This window comes from Solanum lycopersicum, chromosome 10, assembly GCF_036512215.1.
Source record: "Solanum lycopersicum chromosome 10, SLM_r2.1".
Taxonomy (NCBI): Eukaryota; Viridiplantae; Streptophyta; class Magnoliopsida; order Solanales; family Solanaceae; genus Solanum; species Solanum lycopersicum.
Window position 1 is genome coordinate 50,559,741 of NC_090809.1, and position 14,560 is coordinate 50,574,300.

The 14,560-nt window shown below is 33.4% G+C and overlaps 1 protein-coding gene across 1 annotated transcript; it reads left to right on the forward strand.

The window, feature by feature from the left end:
* Window positions 1–9,401: 9,401 nt before the first annotated feature.
* LOC101266771 (glycine-rich RNA-binding protein) lies at window positions 9,402–10,617 on the forward strand. The gene is made up of 2 exons (XM_004248669.5): window positions 9,402–9,811; window positions 10,085–10,617. Exons 1-2 carry the CDS (start codon window positions 9,701–9,703, stop codon window positions 10,463–10,465), a joined length of 492 nt encoding a protein of 163 aa, XP_004248717.1. The 5' UTR covers window positions 9,402–9,700; the 3' UTR covers window positions 10,466–10,617.
* The last annotated feature ends 3,943 nt before the right edge of the window (window positions 10,618–14,560 follow it).

Consider the following 14,560-nt stretch of genomic DNA (forward strand, 5'->3'; position numbering starts at 1 on the left):
CGGATCCGGATCAATTTTTCATCATTAGACTGCTTTCCCTCAATCTTGTCAAGGAAGGAAGATCTTGCCTCCACACAAGCTAAAAATCCTCCCTTCTCATTTACTTCTAATCTCATAAGGTCGTTAGCCAGAATCTGAACTTCTCTAGCCAATGGGCGTCTAGAAGCTTGCAAGTGAGCTAGACTTCCCATGCTTCCCACCTTTCTACTTAAAGCATCCGCTACAACATTCGCCTTCCCCGGATGATACAAAATAGTGATGTCGTAGTCCTTCAGTAGTTCCATCCATCTCCTCTGTCTCAAGTTCAAATCTTTCTGAGTAAAGACATACTGTAGGCTACGATGATCCATATAGACCTCACAATTAACCCCATATAAATAGTGTCTCCATTGCTTTAATGCAAACACTACCGCGGCCAATTCCAAATCATGAGTTGAATAGTTACGTTCATGCGCTTTTAATTGTCTTGAAGCATAAGCAATCACATTCTTCTCTTGCATTAGCACTGCACCCAAACCCGAATAGGATGCATCACAATAGACAATGAAATTCTTACCTTCCACTGGCAAGGTAAGGATTGGTGCGGTAGTCAACAAGGTCTTGAGCTTTTGAAAGCTTTCTTCACATTCATCCGACCATACAAATGGAACATTTTGCTTAGTCAAGTTCGTCAGTTGGGAAGCAATAGAAGAGAATCCTTTGACAAATCGGCGGTAGTAGCTAGCTAACCCAACAAAGCTCCTTATTTCTGACATAGTAGTAGGTCTTACCCAATTCTTCACTGTCTCAATCTTAGAAGGATCCACCATCACTCCATCCTTAGAAACCACGTGCCCCAAGAAGGACACTGCATCTAGCCAAAACTCACACTTAGAGAACTTGTCATAAAGCTTTTTCTCCCTCAACATTTCCAATACCATTCTCAAATGCTCCTCATGTTCCTCCTTACTTTTAGAGTATATCAGTATATCATCAATAAATACGATTACAAAGAGATCCAAATATGGCTTAAAAATTCCGTTCATCAAACTCATGAATGCAGCAGGGGCATTCGTAAGACCAAAAGACATCACTACAAATTCGTAATGCCCATACCTTGTTCTAAAAGCAGTCTTTGGCACATCCGTTGCCCGTATTTTCAATTGATGATAACCGGATCTCAAGTCAATCTTAGAGAAGACACAAGCACCTTGTAACTGATCGAACAAGTCATCAATGCGAGGAAGAGGATACTTGTTTTTTATGGTTACCTTGTTCAACTGCCGGTAGTCTATGCACATCCGAAAACTCCCATCCTTCTTCTTTACAAACAAAACCGGAGCACCCCAAGGAGATGCACTTGGTCTAATGAAGCCCTTGCTCAACAACTCTTGAAGTTAGGCTTTTAACTCTCTTAACTCCGCGGGAGCCATTCTATAAAGGGGTATAGAAATGGGGCGAGTACCCGGTTCAAGATCAATACAGAAGTCAATATCCCTATCTGGTGGCATACCAGGAAGATCTGCAGGGAACACATCCAGAAACTCATGGACCACCGAAACCGACTCAATCGAAGGTACTTGGGTAGTGTCATCCTTAAGATGTGCCAAGAAAGCTAAACACCCTTTACTATCCATTTTCTTAGCACGAAGAAAGGAGATGATACACACCGGATTGGGAGTGTAGTCACCCTCCCACACTAACGGATCTGTCCCGGGCTTGGCTAACGTCACCGTTTTAGCATTACAATCCAAGATCGCAAATTGCGGAGAAAGCCAAGTCATACCCAGAATTACATCAAAATCATCCATTTCTAAGATAACCAAATCTACATAAGTGTTGCTCCCCACAAAGTTCACCAAAAAAGACCTATATACCTTTTCAACTACCACAGACTCACCCACCGGAGTAGAAACACGAATAGGCATATCAAGTAATTCACAATGTAAATTTAGACCATTAGCAAATGAGGAAGATACATAAGAAAATGTGGATCCAGGATCAAACAATACAGAAGCCATGCAATCACAAACCAGAAGATTACCTGTGATGACAGCATCAGATGCCTCCGCTTCAGACCGCCTAGGGAAAGCGTAACAATGGGCCATATCGTTTGTCTGTCCATTGCCCCTACCATGTTGTGATGTAGTGGCTCCAGTTTGCCCATCACCTCGGCCGTTTTGGTGACCACCATTACCTCGACCACCACGTCCTCCAGAATAACGGCCTCTACCATGACCACCTCTACCTCTAGCTATTGGGGGTCTATAACTCTGTTTGGGACAATTCCTCCTAATATGTCCAGTCTCCCCACATCCATAACACTCTCTAGAGTCAAGCATAGGTCTCTCAGAGAAGTGTTGACCGGTCTGAGGTGGACCCCCAACTACAATCTGTAGTGAAGACTGAATGGGTCGAACTGAGTAACCTCCGGAACCCTGTCCTCTAGAGTAAGAACCATTAAACTCACCTCCCTTTTGAAACCTCTTTGATGTCGATGCAATGGTGAATTCATCTGGCTTCACTCCTTCCACCTCTACCACGAAATCTACCACTTTTTGGAAGGATTTTGCCGTAGCCGCTACCTGTAAGGCTGAAATCCGCAACTCTGACCTCAACCCCTTCACAAAACGACGAATCCGCTCTTGTGGACTGAAACAAAGTTGAGTGGCATGTCTGGATAGTGCACGAAACTTAGCCTCATATGCATTGACCGACATCCTACCTTGCTCTAGGCTCAAGAACTCATCCCTTTTCCTATCCCTCAGAGTCCGGGGGATATACTTCTCCATAAACAAGCTAGAGAATGAGGCCCAAGTCATAGGTGGTGCCTCTGTTGGTTGACACTCAACATGTGACCGCCACCACATTTTGGCGTTCCCTTGAAACTGATAACTCACGAACTCAACACCAAACCGTTCTACTATACCCATCTTGTGTAGTAGCTCATGACAGTCAACCAGAAAATCGTAAGCATCCTCAGATTCAGCACCCTTGAAGACTGGAGGTTTCAATTTCAAGAACTCACTGAAAAGTTCATGCTGATCATTTGTCATTATAGGCCCAGTAGTCAGACGTGGAAACGTGCCTATGTCCAATGAGGCATCCATACGAGGATCCATAGTGGCTGCATGTTGTACCTATGAAACCGGAGGTGTTGGTGCAGAAAACACTGGAGGGGCCTGACGCTGATCAGACAACCCACTAAGATAAGCGAGAACCTGATTGATCATCTCTGGGGTAGGTTGGGGTGGCAATTCCTCATTTTGCACTTGTTCATTCTTCCCTTCCTCACCCTCTCTTACCACTTCCTCAGTCGGTGGAGGAGTCACCGCCCTAGTATCAGACGGGCTAGGTGCTCGTCCTCTTCCTCTAGAGGACGTCCTCTCACGACGTCTACCACGGCCTCTTGCCGCTACTCTTCCTCGAGCTACAGCCCCAGTGGCTGGCTCAGACGCTTCTTGTCTTGCCAATGTTGGTGTTGGCGCAGTTGTTGCTCTAGTTCTAACCATCTGCAAAATAGAGTGAAGATGGTCAGATACCAATTTGTATCACCTAGATACCAATTGGATCCAAGTAATAGCACGAAAGAAAGAAAGAAAGAATGGAATTTTCCTAAAGTCTTATAGCCTTTCAAAGAAAAGTAAAGGCGTCCCCCTACCGTTCCTTAAGACTCTACTAGACTCGTTCTTGTGTGATGAGACCAACGAACCTAATGCTCTGATACCAAGTTTGTCGCGACCCCAAATCCGGGCCGCGACTGGCACCCACATTTACCCTCCTATGTGAGCGAACCAACCAATCTAAACCTTAACATTTCAATGTAATATCGACATAAAGTAATGCGAAAGACTTAAACTCATTAATAAAAACCAATTACTATTATTATCCCCAAAATCTGGAAGTCATCATCACAAGAACATCTATGATCAAATTACTAAACTAAGAGTATTCTAAAAAACTAAAACAAGTAAAAGCTAGTCCATGCCGGATCTTCAAGGCATCAAGACATGAAGAGGAAGATCCAGTCCAAGCTAGAAGCATTAGCTCACCCTGATATCCGGAGTAATGAAGACTGGCTAGAGTTACTGTTGAGTCCAAGATGACGGCACGTTTGCTGCACTCCACAAATAAACAAGAAGAAAACAATAAAAGTAGGGGTCAGTACAAAACACGGGTACTGAGTAGATATCATCGGCCAACTCAAAATAGAAAACAATATATACCAAGTAATATCATAAAATCAACTATGATACTCAACATGTAGCAACAGCAAGTACTATATCATTAACAATTACCGTCAAGTTCACACATGAGGACTCAAGTCTCAATACCATACTCATTTGTGAATTATGTTCATTCGATTGAGTATATTAACATCTTTCAAGATTCATTATCTTTATTTCTCTTATGTTGGTACGTGACACTCCGCTCCCTCATAGTCATTAATCCTCTTGTGTCGGTATGTGACATTCCGATCCCCTACTGCTATGTGTCGGAACGTGACACTCCGAACCCCTAAATCTACGTGTCGATTCGTGACACCCCATCCCCTAAATCTACGTGTCGGTTCGTGACACCCAATCCCCTAATTCTACGTGTCGGTTCGTGACACCCGATCCCCTAATTCTACGTGTCGGTTCGTGACACCCGATTCTCTAAATCTACGTGTCGGTTCGTGACACCCGATCCCCTAAGTCTACGTGTCGGTTCGTGACACCCGATCCTCTAAATCTACGTGTCGGTTCGTGACACCCGATCCCCTAAATCTACGTGTCGGTTCGTGACACCTGATCCCCTAATCTCCTTCTATCAATTCATCAAGCCTTCTCCCTTACCAAGGCATCATCAATCTCATTACTTTAGTTCATCAAGCCTTCTTTTATACCAAGGCATCATCAATCTCATTACTTTAGTTCATCAAGCCTTCTTTTATACCAAGGCATCATCATTAACAAGAAATTAGGGTTTTGCATTGGGATTCAATAACTTCATCATGCTTATATAATCACAATTATATAATTACATTCATGCAAACATACAATTAAGCACATAGCACGGTTTACAATATTATCAATACATATCATTCGCTATTAAGAGTTTACTACGAATATCGTAAGAGAAACCATAACCTACCTCCACCGAAGATTAGAAATCAAGCAAGCAAATTCCCAAAGCTTTGTTCTTCTTCGTTTCTCCTCTTTCTCGTTCAACTTTCTCTCTCTTTCTCTTGTTCTTTCTATTTTCTTTATTCAAACCCTCTTTCTTTTACCCTAATTAGTATATAATTAAGATTAAAAGATAGCAATAATAACTCACTAATCAACTTAAGGTTACCTCTTTTAACCCCCAAGTAATTAGACTTGTTAACATTAACCCACTAACTTTATAATTAAAGCAGGAATAGTAAAAAACGTCCCTTAAAACGTATAAAGAAATCCGATCCAGACTGGGATTACGCAGTCTGTGACGGTCCGTCGCGCCTGCGACGGTCCGTCCTGCTGCCCCGTCACAGAGTTCAGAGACTCAATTTCTCTGAAGAGTCTGTGACGGTCCATCACACATGTGACAGTCCGTCCTGCCATTCCGTTACAAAGTTCAGAGAGTCGATTTTCAGTACCCAATTTCAGATTTTCTAAGTGTTTTGAAATGAGACCCTGCGACGGTCCGTCGTGCCCATGACGGTCCGTCGTGGGGTCCGTCGCCTCAGCCTGTTTTTCCAGAAATAAAATTTGTTGTTCAAAACGACTAAACAGGTCGTTACAGCATATCTAATTCATTATAAAAATAATATTTTTTTTGTTATATTTATCTGCATTTAAAATTATAATTTGTGATAATGATAATGAATGACATAAGTGGAAGTTCTGATAATTCGAGATTAACAGATACTTGTTTATTAGTATAATTTTTGCTACATGTTATAAAAAAAATGTTTTGAAAATCATGACCTAACGCTTTTGATACTTCAATTCAAACTTTGCCTAAATTTATTTTTCTAAAAATATATTAAAATTACAATTCAACGTTTAATTAATACCTCTTATTAATGAATAACAAAAGTCTCACACCGATAATTAATGAAATGATGGGTTCCTTATAAGGTTTGGCAATCCTACTCTCTTTGAGCTAGCTTTTAGGATGTAAATTAGGCCGAAAATCTCATTTCATATGATATCAGAATAAGACCCGTCTTACCCGATGTTACGACTAGGCCTAAGACCTAATTTCACAGGAATTTGACTTAAAAGAAAGAAAAAAAAAGAATAAGAAGAAGAAGAAGAATTTGGCCATTAATTACTTGTGGTTTATTCTGAAGTTGTATTTTTATATGAGAAATTAGTAAATACTAAATGCAAGGAATAAATTATGTTATTTATTGAAAGGTAAAAAGTATAAATGCTTTGGAATATGTTCAAAAGTTGTGGAGGTGCGGGGCAGGAAAAAGCAAGAAGTATTTTGCAGGAATATATTTATCTATTTATTGTATTAGATTAATTTAACATATCTTCTAAAGAGTGGGTTAAATATAGCTAGGAAAAATTATTACTATAATAATCAAATAAAATTCTATATTACTAAATTTACATATATGTTTTTATTCAATAAGCATGATAAAATTTTATAAAATATAACAAATTTGCATCTCCTTTGTTTGGATATAAACTTCAAGAGACAACATGCCTTGAAAATAATAGTGCGAAGAAATTGATATCTAAAATTACACATTTATAATCTTATTTCTAGTTATTTTGTTCCTCTGCTTTGTTTCTCATTGTTTCTTTTCTTTTTTATACAGATAAAGATGAAAAAATAAAAGTCCATCCTGGTATTAAAGAAGCTCGAAGTTTAAGCTCTAAAAATAAATTTATTATAAACATATATACATAATTTTATACGAAATTGTGAGTGAAATTTAATCATGTTTTTTCATAAAGTTTCTTAAAGCAAAAGAAGAGTATTAATCAGAAGTAAATGCTTATGCAAATTTATTACTATGATATACATATTTCCTACATTTTTCATCCACAAGATCTCTAAGCCTCGAGTGAAATTTCTTATATATTTTGAATATGACTTCTATTATGTTTAGCAAATGAAAATCTCCATTTCGTAATAATACAAGTCAATTTTTATATGTATAATGTTTATTTGTATACTTCATAAAAAATTCTTAGAAATTTTTAACTTGTTGGGCCGTAAATGTTCAAATCTTGGCCCACCAATGTTCTTATTCGAATTGGATTTTCTTCTTAATCCAAAAAGAACCGAATAGGATGTATGATCACATAAATTCACACTCCACTTCAAGGAAATATTCCAACTTTTATTATTATTTCAATATTTGTATAATTTTGTCAAACTTACAAATTTTATTTTGTATTTATGAAAACTCACTTTCTTGGATTCGTTGAAAATAAATAACTAATTTATTTGGTGATATTATTATAATTACTTTTTTTCCTTCTTGTTTTATTTATAAAGAATACCTAAAATGTTACGAAAGAGTTCATTCAATTATCATATGTTGCAGCCTTGTGATCTCACTTGTGATGGGAAAAATATTAAATTGACATATTAATATTTTTTCCAAATAAGTAGTAGGGTTAAAAAATTTCCAAAATCCATTAAAAAGGAAAAATGAAGAATTGAGAGGATAGTAATTTTGATATGAATGATGGGTAGGATGGTAATTTAGGAATCATGCTAGTGCAACTTTGGGTGGAATTGCGTTTTATCTAAACGGAATCACAGCTAAAGTCATTGCAGAAAGCGAAACTGATGCTCTAAGAATATTTATCAGACTTTAGCACTCACCACCACGTGTTCACTTACTAAAACAAAATATCTCACTAGCTTCTCTTTCTCGCGGAGAAAAAAATATTGGAAATACTCTTAAATTTAACATAAATTATTAGTGTTAATATACTTAAAATATATTTTAATATGACTATTTGAATTTTAATAAATCATCGATCTTATAACATGAGTGAAATGAGTCCTTTAATTCTTATCAAGTTTTTAATTTTTATTTATTTTCTTAATAATAAAATTATAAAAACAATATACAGGAAATTACACCATGTAAATTCATAAAACTTAAGCTCTGTATCTCGAGACTTATGTCTCACTTTATAAATGTTAGGATCGAAATAAGTAGATGTAATGCAGAAGTTAGTAAATCAAACCTCAAAAGATCATGAATAAGAAGACAATTAAAAAAATACCAAAAGAGACAAATTTGACATGGTTCGATTAATTGACCTACGTCCACAAAGAAGATAAGCAATTCATTATAAATATGAGAGTACAAAATAAATATAAAAAAAAAATTAATATTAATCGATTTATTCCGAATATAAAGAGTTTCACAATATCTCCTTTAAAATTAAAACTCTCGAAACCATAAAACTATATTACAAATACTGACTAAATCAGAAGGAACAAGTCCGTATTATAAAAACTAGTCAATTCAAAATAATTTTTGAAAAGTTTTCATTTATGATAAAAAAATTGAGGATAAATAAAACTCAACAATAAAACCCGGCCTCAGTTTTAAAACAATGAATACTATAAAAAGTTCTTTTTAAGTCGGGTATAACTGGTCAAATCAGTTTTTAAAATACTTTTTAATTTTTTTGTGTCTTTGCATAATATGAGAAGTGCTTTTTAATTTTTTTTTTTGTCTTTGCATAATATGAAAAGTGCTTTTACGTCATGTACTTAAAAGCTGAAATAACTTTTACTAAATGGCCAAAAGTTATAACTCTAAGGGTCATTTGGACAAATGCATGGATTATCTATAAATTATAAATTAATAATATTAGAGTTAGTTTTTATTAAGTGTTTAATTCGTTGTTTTATTTTATTTTATGTTTGATTTAATATTTTAGAAATAGTCTTTTTCTTTATTTATTAAGTGTTTAATTCGTTGTTTTTCATTTTATTTTATGTTTGATTTAATATTTTAGAAACAGTCTTTTTTTATTATACTCTTGAATTATTATGAGATTTTATATTTCATTTACTTTGTCAAGTTAGATATTAAATATAAATTTAATTTTTTTTTTTAGGTTTGATATTCCACCATAGTGATCCTTGATAGTACGATATATTTCTAATTTTTTTTCTGTTGGTCAAGTATACCTTAACTTAACATGAATTTAAGGTTAATTAAATTGTTTAAGTATACAAATCTTACTTTTTAAAAAAAAAATAGTTCAAGCGATCAATTGACGAACTACATTTTAAAAAATAATGAAAAGATCACCCGATATAACAAATCAAACATAGAGATTTTTTTTTAATTAATTTATGAAATTATCAAATTACATGGATTGAATTTGAAGAATTTAAAAGATTGTATATAAATATTCTCATATAAATTAAAAAAGAAAAATTAAATTACAAAAAGAAAATTAGGAAAAAACATTAGGGGATAATTAAGTTATTTAAGGATCTTATTGGAAGATCATTAAACGTTGAATTAGTTATCCATCCTTTTCTAGGAATTAGATAAGATCTAACTAATTTTTATTTTATTTAGAATAAAATAAAATATGAGGCGTATGTGATTGTTAATGAGGAGTAGTTATCCATTAGCGTCGCAATCGGTAAGTAAGTAGTGGTTCTAGTGGGCATGAAAAGTAGTGTGGTTGTGCTATAAAAGGGGCATGGAATTTGTAGAGAGAAAATGCACATCCATCAGTATTGAAAAAGAATGTCTGCTGAGGTTGAATACAGATGCTTCGTGGGTGGGCTCGCATGGGCTACCAACGATAGAACCCTAGGTGAAGCTTTTTCTCAGTACGGAAATGTGGTCGACTCCAAGGTCCGTTTGTTGCACAGCTAGCAGAGATCGGATCGTTGATCTCTTTAATCTCTCTGTTACTCTGTTACTCTCTGTTACTATGTTACTCTCTGTTACTCTGTTACTATTTGTTTATTCCATTCCTTTATACGGTACGTTCAACATTAATCGATTTTTCAAAATAATTTTATTCATCAAAATCCATTTGATTTGATTATTTTTGTGTTTATTCACCATCTACCATTTATCTATTTAGATCTGTAATTGTGGATCTGAATTCTGATCATTTTTCAGATTATCAACGATCGCGAAACAGGTAGATCGAGAGGATTTGGTTTTGTTACCTTTACTGATGAGAAATCCATGAGGAATGCAATTGAAGCAATGAATGGCCAGAACCTTGATGGTCGTAACATCACTGTTAACGAAGCTCAATCACGCGGAAGCGGCGGCGGCGGCGGTTTTGGTGGTGGCCGACGGGGTGGTGGTGGTTTTGGTGGCGGCGGCGGCGGATACAATGGAGGTGGTGGATACGGGCGACGTGAAGGTGGGAACGGTGGCGGTTATGGAGGTGGTCGTGACCGGGGATATGGTGGTGGTGGTGATCGTTATGGCGGTGGAGGTGATCGTTACTCAAGAGGTGGTGGTGCATCAGAAGGAAGCTGGAGGAATTAGGGATAAATTCCGAAATATTGGGTTTAATAGTTTTGGATTAAAAACTACTAATATGTTTCTGTGTTGGGTTTTTGTTTAGTGTTATGGTTTCTCGTCATGTTACTACCGTGAGGGATTTGTGCAAATTTCAATCTAAAGTTTTAAATGATCAACCCCTTTTCTATTCTCGTTTTTTCATTGTTCAAAATCAGAAGTTATATGAATAAAGAACGTAACTCTAACAAGAGGAAGATCAAATTAAATTAGAATTGAATTAGGCGCATTGTACACTTTGGTTATGGATTAATGCAGCCTTCGGTGGTAGCTATCATATTCCAGCTATCATCGTTGTGCAAGGAGGAATAAGATAATCCTTTTTTGCATTAATTCAATTTTACCTTAAAAATTTACTACACAAGAAATTAGTCATGCATTTTCATAACAATACTAACAAAATCATTTTATTTATAAAGTCATCATATTATGTGGATTGTACGTTAGATTTATTCATGAATTAGTTGAGTTCATATACGAGTGCTTTCAAGCTGATAAGAACATTTAGAGATAACTTTGTATCTACTAGTTTGGTGACATAGAGTTATGGCTCACCATTTTGATGATACATTTGAACAAGAATTCTCTCCTTCATTTTCATTTTTTCTCTTTATATAATATTATTTTGAACTTGATTTTTAATATATTCAAGTATTAAATTATTAAGAAAAGTATCGTCACTTAATTTATGAAGGAAATTCTTTTTTTTTTTTTGACAAACATCTAAAAATTTAGAGAAAAATAGCAAAAATTTCATATTCCACTTTGAGAAAATGTTAGGCCCTTAACATGTACTCGATGATTTAAAAAAATATTTGAATAACTTTGAAAAAAATATTTAAAGTAGAGAGAACATTTTAAGGTAGGGGTGATAAAATCAAACTCAACAATCCAATCCAAAGTATGGACGGGTTATTGGTCTGCCTATTCATTAATTCAACACATTAAAAATTGGATTGATATGTAATCCGAATTGACTTATAAAAATCTTATCAAAATATATTTTCTTTTATTTGATAATGTTGAATATAGTCTTAATAAAGAAAAACGTAATTTTATTAGGTATTAAAATAGTTTAAAAGAAAAAATAAGATCAAAGTTAGTAAAAATATGGTTAGGTTCTATCTTCACCCATAAAAATTGGGTTGAATCGCGTCTTAACCCTATTATTGTCTTAACCCATTCTGATCCATCCATTCGAATTAATTATCTTGAGGAATGTATCTAAAATCGGAACATAATGTATCGAGATGTTTTGGGATAAATTCGAATTACATCAAATTTAAGAGAATTTTTTAATTCAAAAAAGAATAAAAATAAGATGTAATTAGCTCTTAACACCACATGATTTATGTAAAATCTACTAATTAAATATTAAAGTTAGAGTCTACACAAACAATTGTAATCAAGGGAATAGATTATAAAGGAAATAAATCACATTTTTGACCCTTGCCAAAACAATAAAATTTGAAATTCAAGCTCAATCCCTAGTGGTTGTTCGTTTGGACTAAGTTTTTGGACAGACTACTGCTTTTTGGGCTTTCGGCCTGATTTGATATATATATATATATATATATATATATATATATATATATATATATCATCATCATTGTATAACAATGTATATCGTTCACTTTTACTGTATATTGACTTCACCCTCACAACATATCAGCTTTCCTTTTAACATTTTTTTGTCACTTGAGGCTAACTCAGAAAGGAAGAACAAATCTAGGCCACCATGGCTCATATAATTAGAAATGCAAACAAAATTTTGAGTTCAAATGTAGACTAATTTTGAATAAAAAGAAAGAAAAAAGAATGTATTAGTGATGGAAATCAATATATATATATATAAAGGAGGATTATAGAGGAGCTGATGTGGAACCTCTCTATGATCTTCGTTTTAATTTCTTTTTTTTTATTTTTTGTTCATTTCTTTTCATTAAATAATTTGTTTATTAATTAAAAAATTCATTTATATTTATTATTTTAATTATACCTAATAAGTTACCACAAAACCTCCATCTATTTATATTTCCTACTTAAATAATGTCTCTTCAACTTATTTTTAATTATTCTTATGGTTTACACAAACTATAAATAATAACTATCTATGTTGAATGATCATTCTCATTTTCTCATTCTTTCTTTTTATTAGTATAGTTTTTTCCTATTTTACATTTTTTTTCTTCATCTTTTTCATCAATCATGTACTTAATAAGTTCACCATATGATCTTCATATTGATAAAGATCATAAATATATTCTTCAAGATTCATCAAATTGATGTTTGCTTTAGTTTGGTACAAGTTTATGAAAATGAAGAAGGAATCATAATTATTTCAAGATTTCATCAAGAAGATGGTCATATTAGTAAAAAAGTTTGAATGATTTTCAAATATTTTGAAGATTAATTCATTCGTGTATTGTTTTATTATATTTTTTAATTAGATATATAATTTCATGTTATTCAACAAAAATTAAATTATGAAACTCTACTAATCAACACATTAGAAAGCCCAATTAACATTATTTTCTTCATTTTACTTTGCTCTTTTTATTATTATTATTATTATTATTATTATTATTATTATTATTATTATTATTATTATTATTATTATTATGAATGAAGATGAAAAGTTATAAAGTTTTATTTTTATGTAATTTTTTCATCAAGTTCTAATTAATATTTCAATTTTTGTCACAGTTGAAAAATATAATATTGCACATGATACATTTCTTATCGCTATTGCATATTGATGCCCCTAAAAAATCTATGATGTAGTTTATCATATTAAAAAATAGTCATAGACTAAACAAAAAATAAATTAATCCTTTTTTTGAACTTTTAAAAAATTTAATGAATAAATAAATTATTTAATGAAAAGAATGAAGAAAAAATTTCCCCTTAGTCACATTAATTCTACTAAAACTAAAAAGTGTAACTTATTTAACTTCTCTTAATTATTGAAAATGAGATATATAAAAAAAAGTGATGTGACATTTATCTTCTCTTTTTTGACCTTTTTTTATTATTAATAGAGGAATATTTACAACAAAAACTATTCACATACTACTGTATTAGGAGTAAATAATAATCATCCATAACTCACATCTTTCTAATTTTCAATCCTAATAGATTAATTTTCCACTTTGTTTTCCTTTTTTTTTTTGACCTTCTTCTGATTATAATTTCAGAATAACAATATATCTAGTTACATATAAAGATAGAATGTTAGAAATAAATAAGATGATGTGGTACATTTCTATCACCTCCGATCACATTTATCTTTTCTCTAAATTATTTAGCATATTTTTTTTATTTTTCTTCACTAGTGTGATATTGTAAAATATATTTTCAAAATTTTTTCTTCAAATAATTACTTAATAGTATTATTCTGCATAATTGACATTTTTTATGTATGTAACTTTTATTTTTAATTGTTAATTAATAATATTCATGACTTCAAAACCTTTCATGTAGATACCCCCTAAAGTGTCACGACCCAAAACGAGCCGCGAGCGGCACCCACACTTATCCTACTATGTGAGTGAACCAACAATTCTAAACCCCAACATTTACCAATATTTCAATCATAATGAACAAAATATAATGCGGAAGACTCAGAATCTTATTAATATAACCAATAAATAAACATTCTAAAGTTTATCAACTATTATCCCCAAAATCTGGAAGTCATCACACCAAGAGCATTTATCCTCAAAGTTCTAAATCTAAGAGTATTTAAGAAGCTAAAATAAGTAAAAGAGATGGTCCATGTCCGAACTTCAAGACATCAAGACGTGAAGGAGAGAATCCAGTCCGAGCTAGGAATAATAGCTCACCCTGAAATCTGATATGCTGAAGACTGGCTAGAGTTGCGGACGAGTCGAAGTCGATGGCACGTTTGCTGCACTCCACAAATGACAAAAGAAAAATACAAGTAGGGGTCAGTACAAGGAACACGTACTGAGTAGGTATCATCGGCCAACTCAAAATAGAAAGCAATATATATCGAATAATAATATAAAATCAACTACATTACTCAACATGTGACAACAA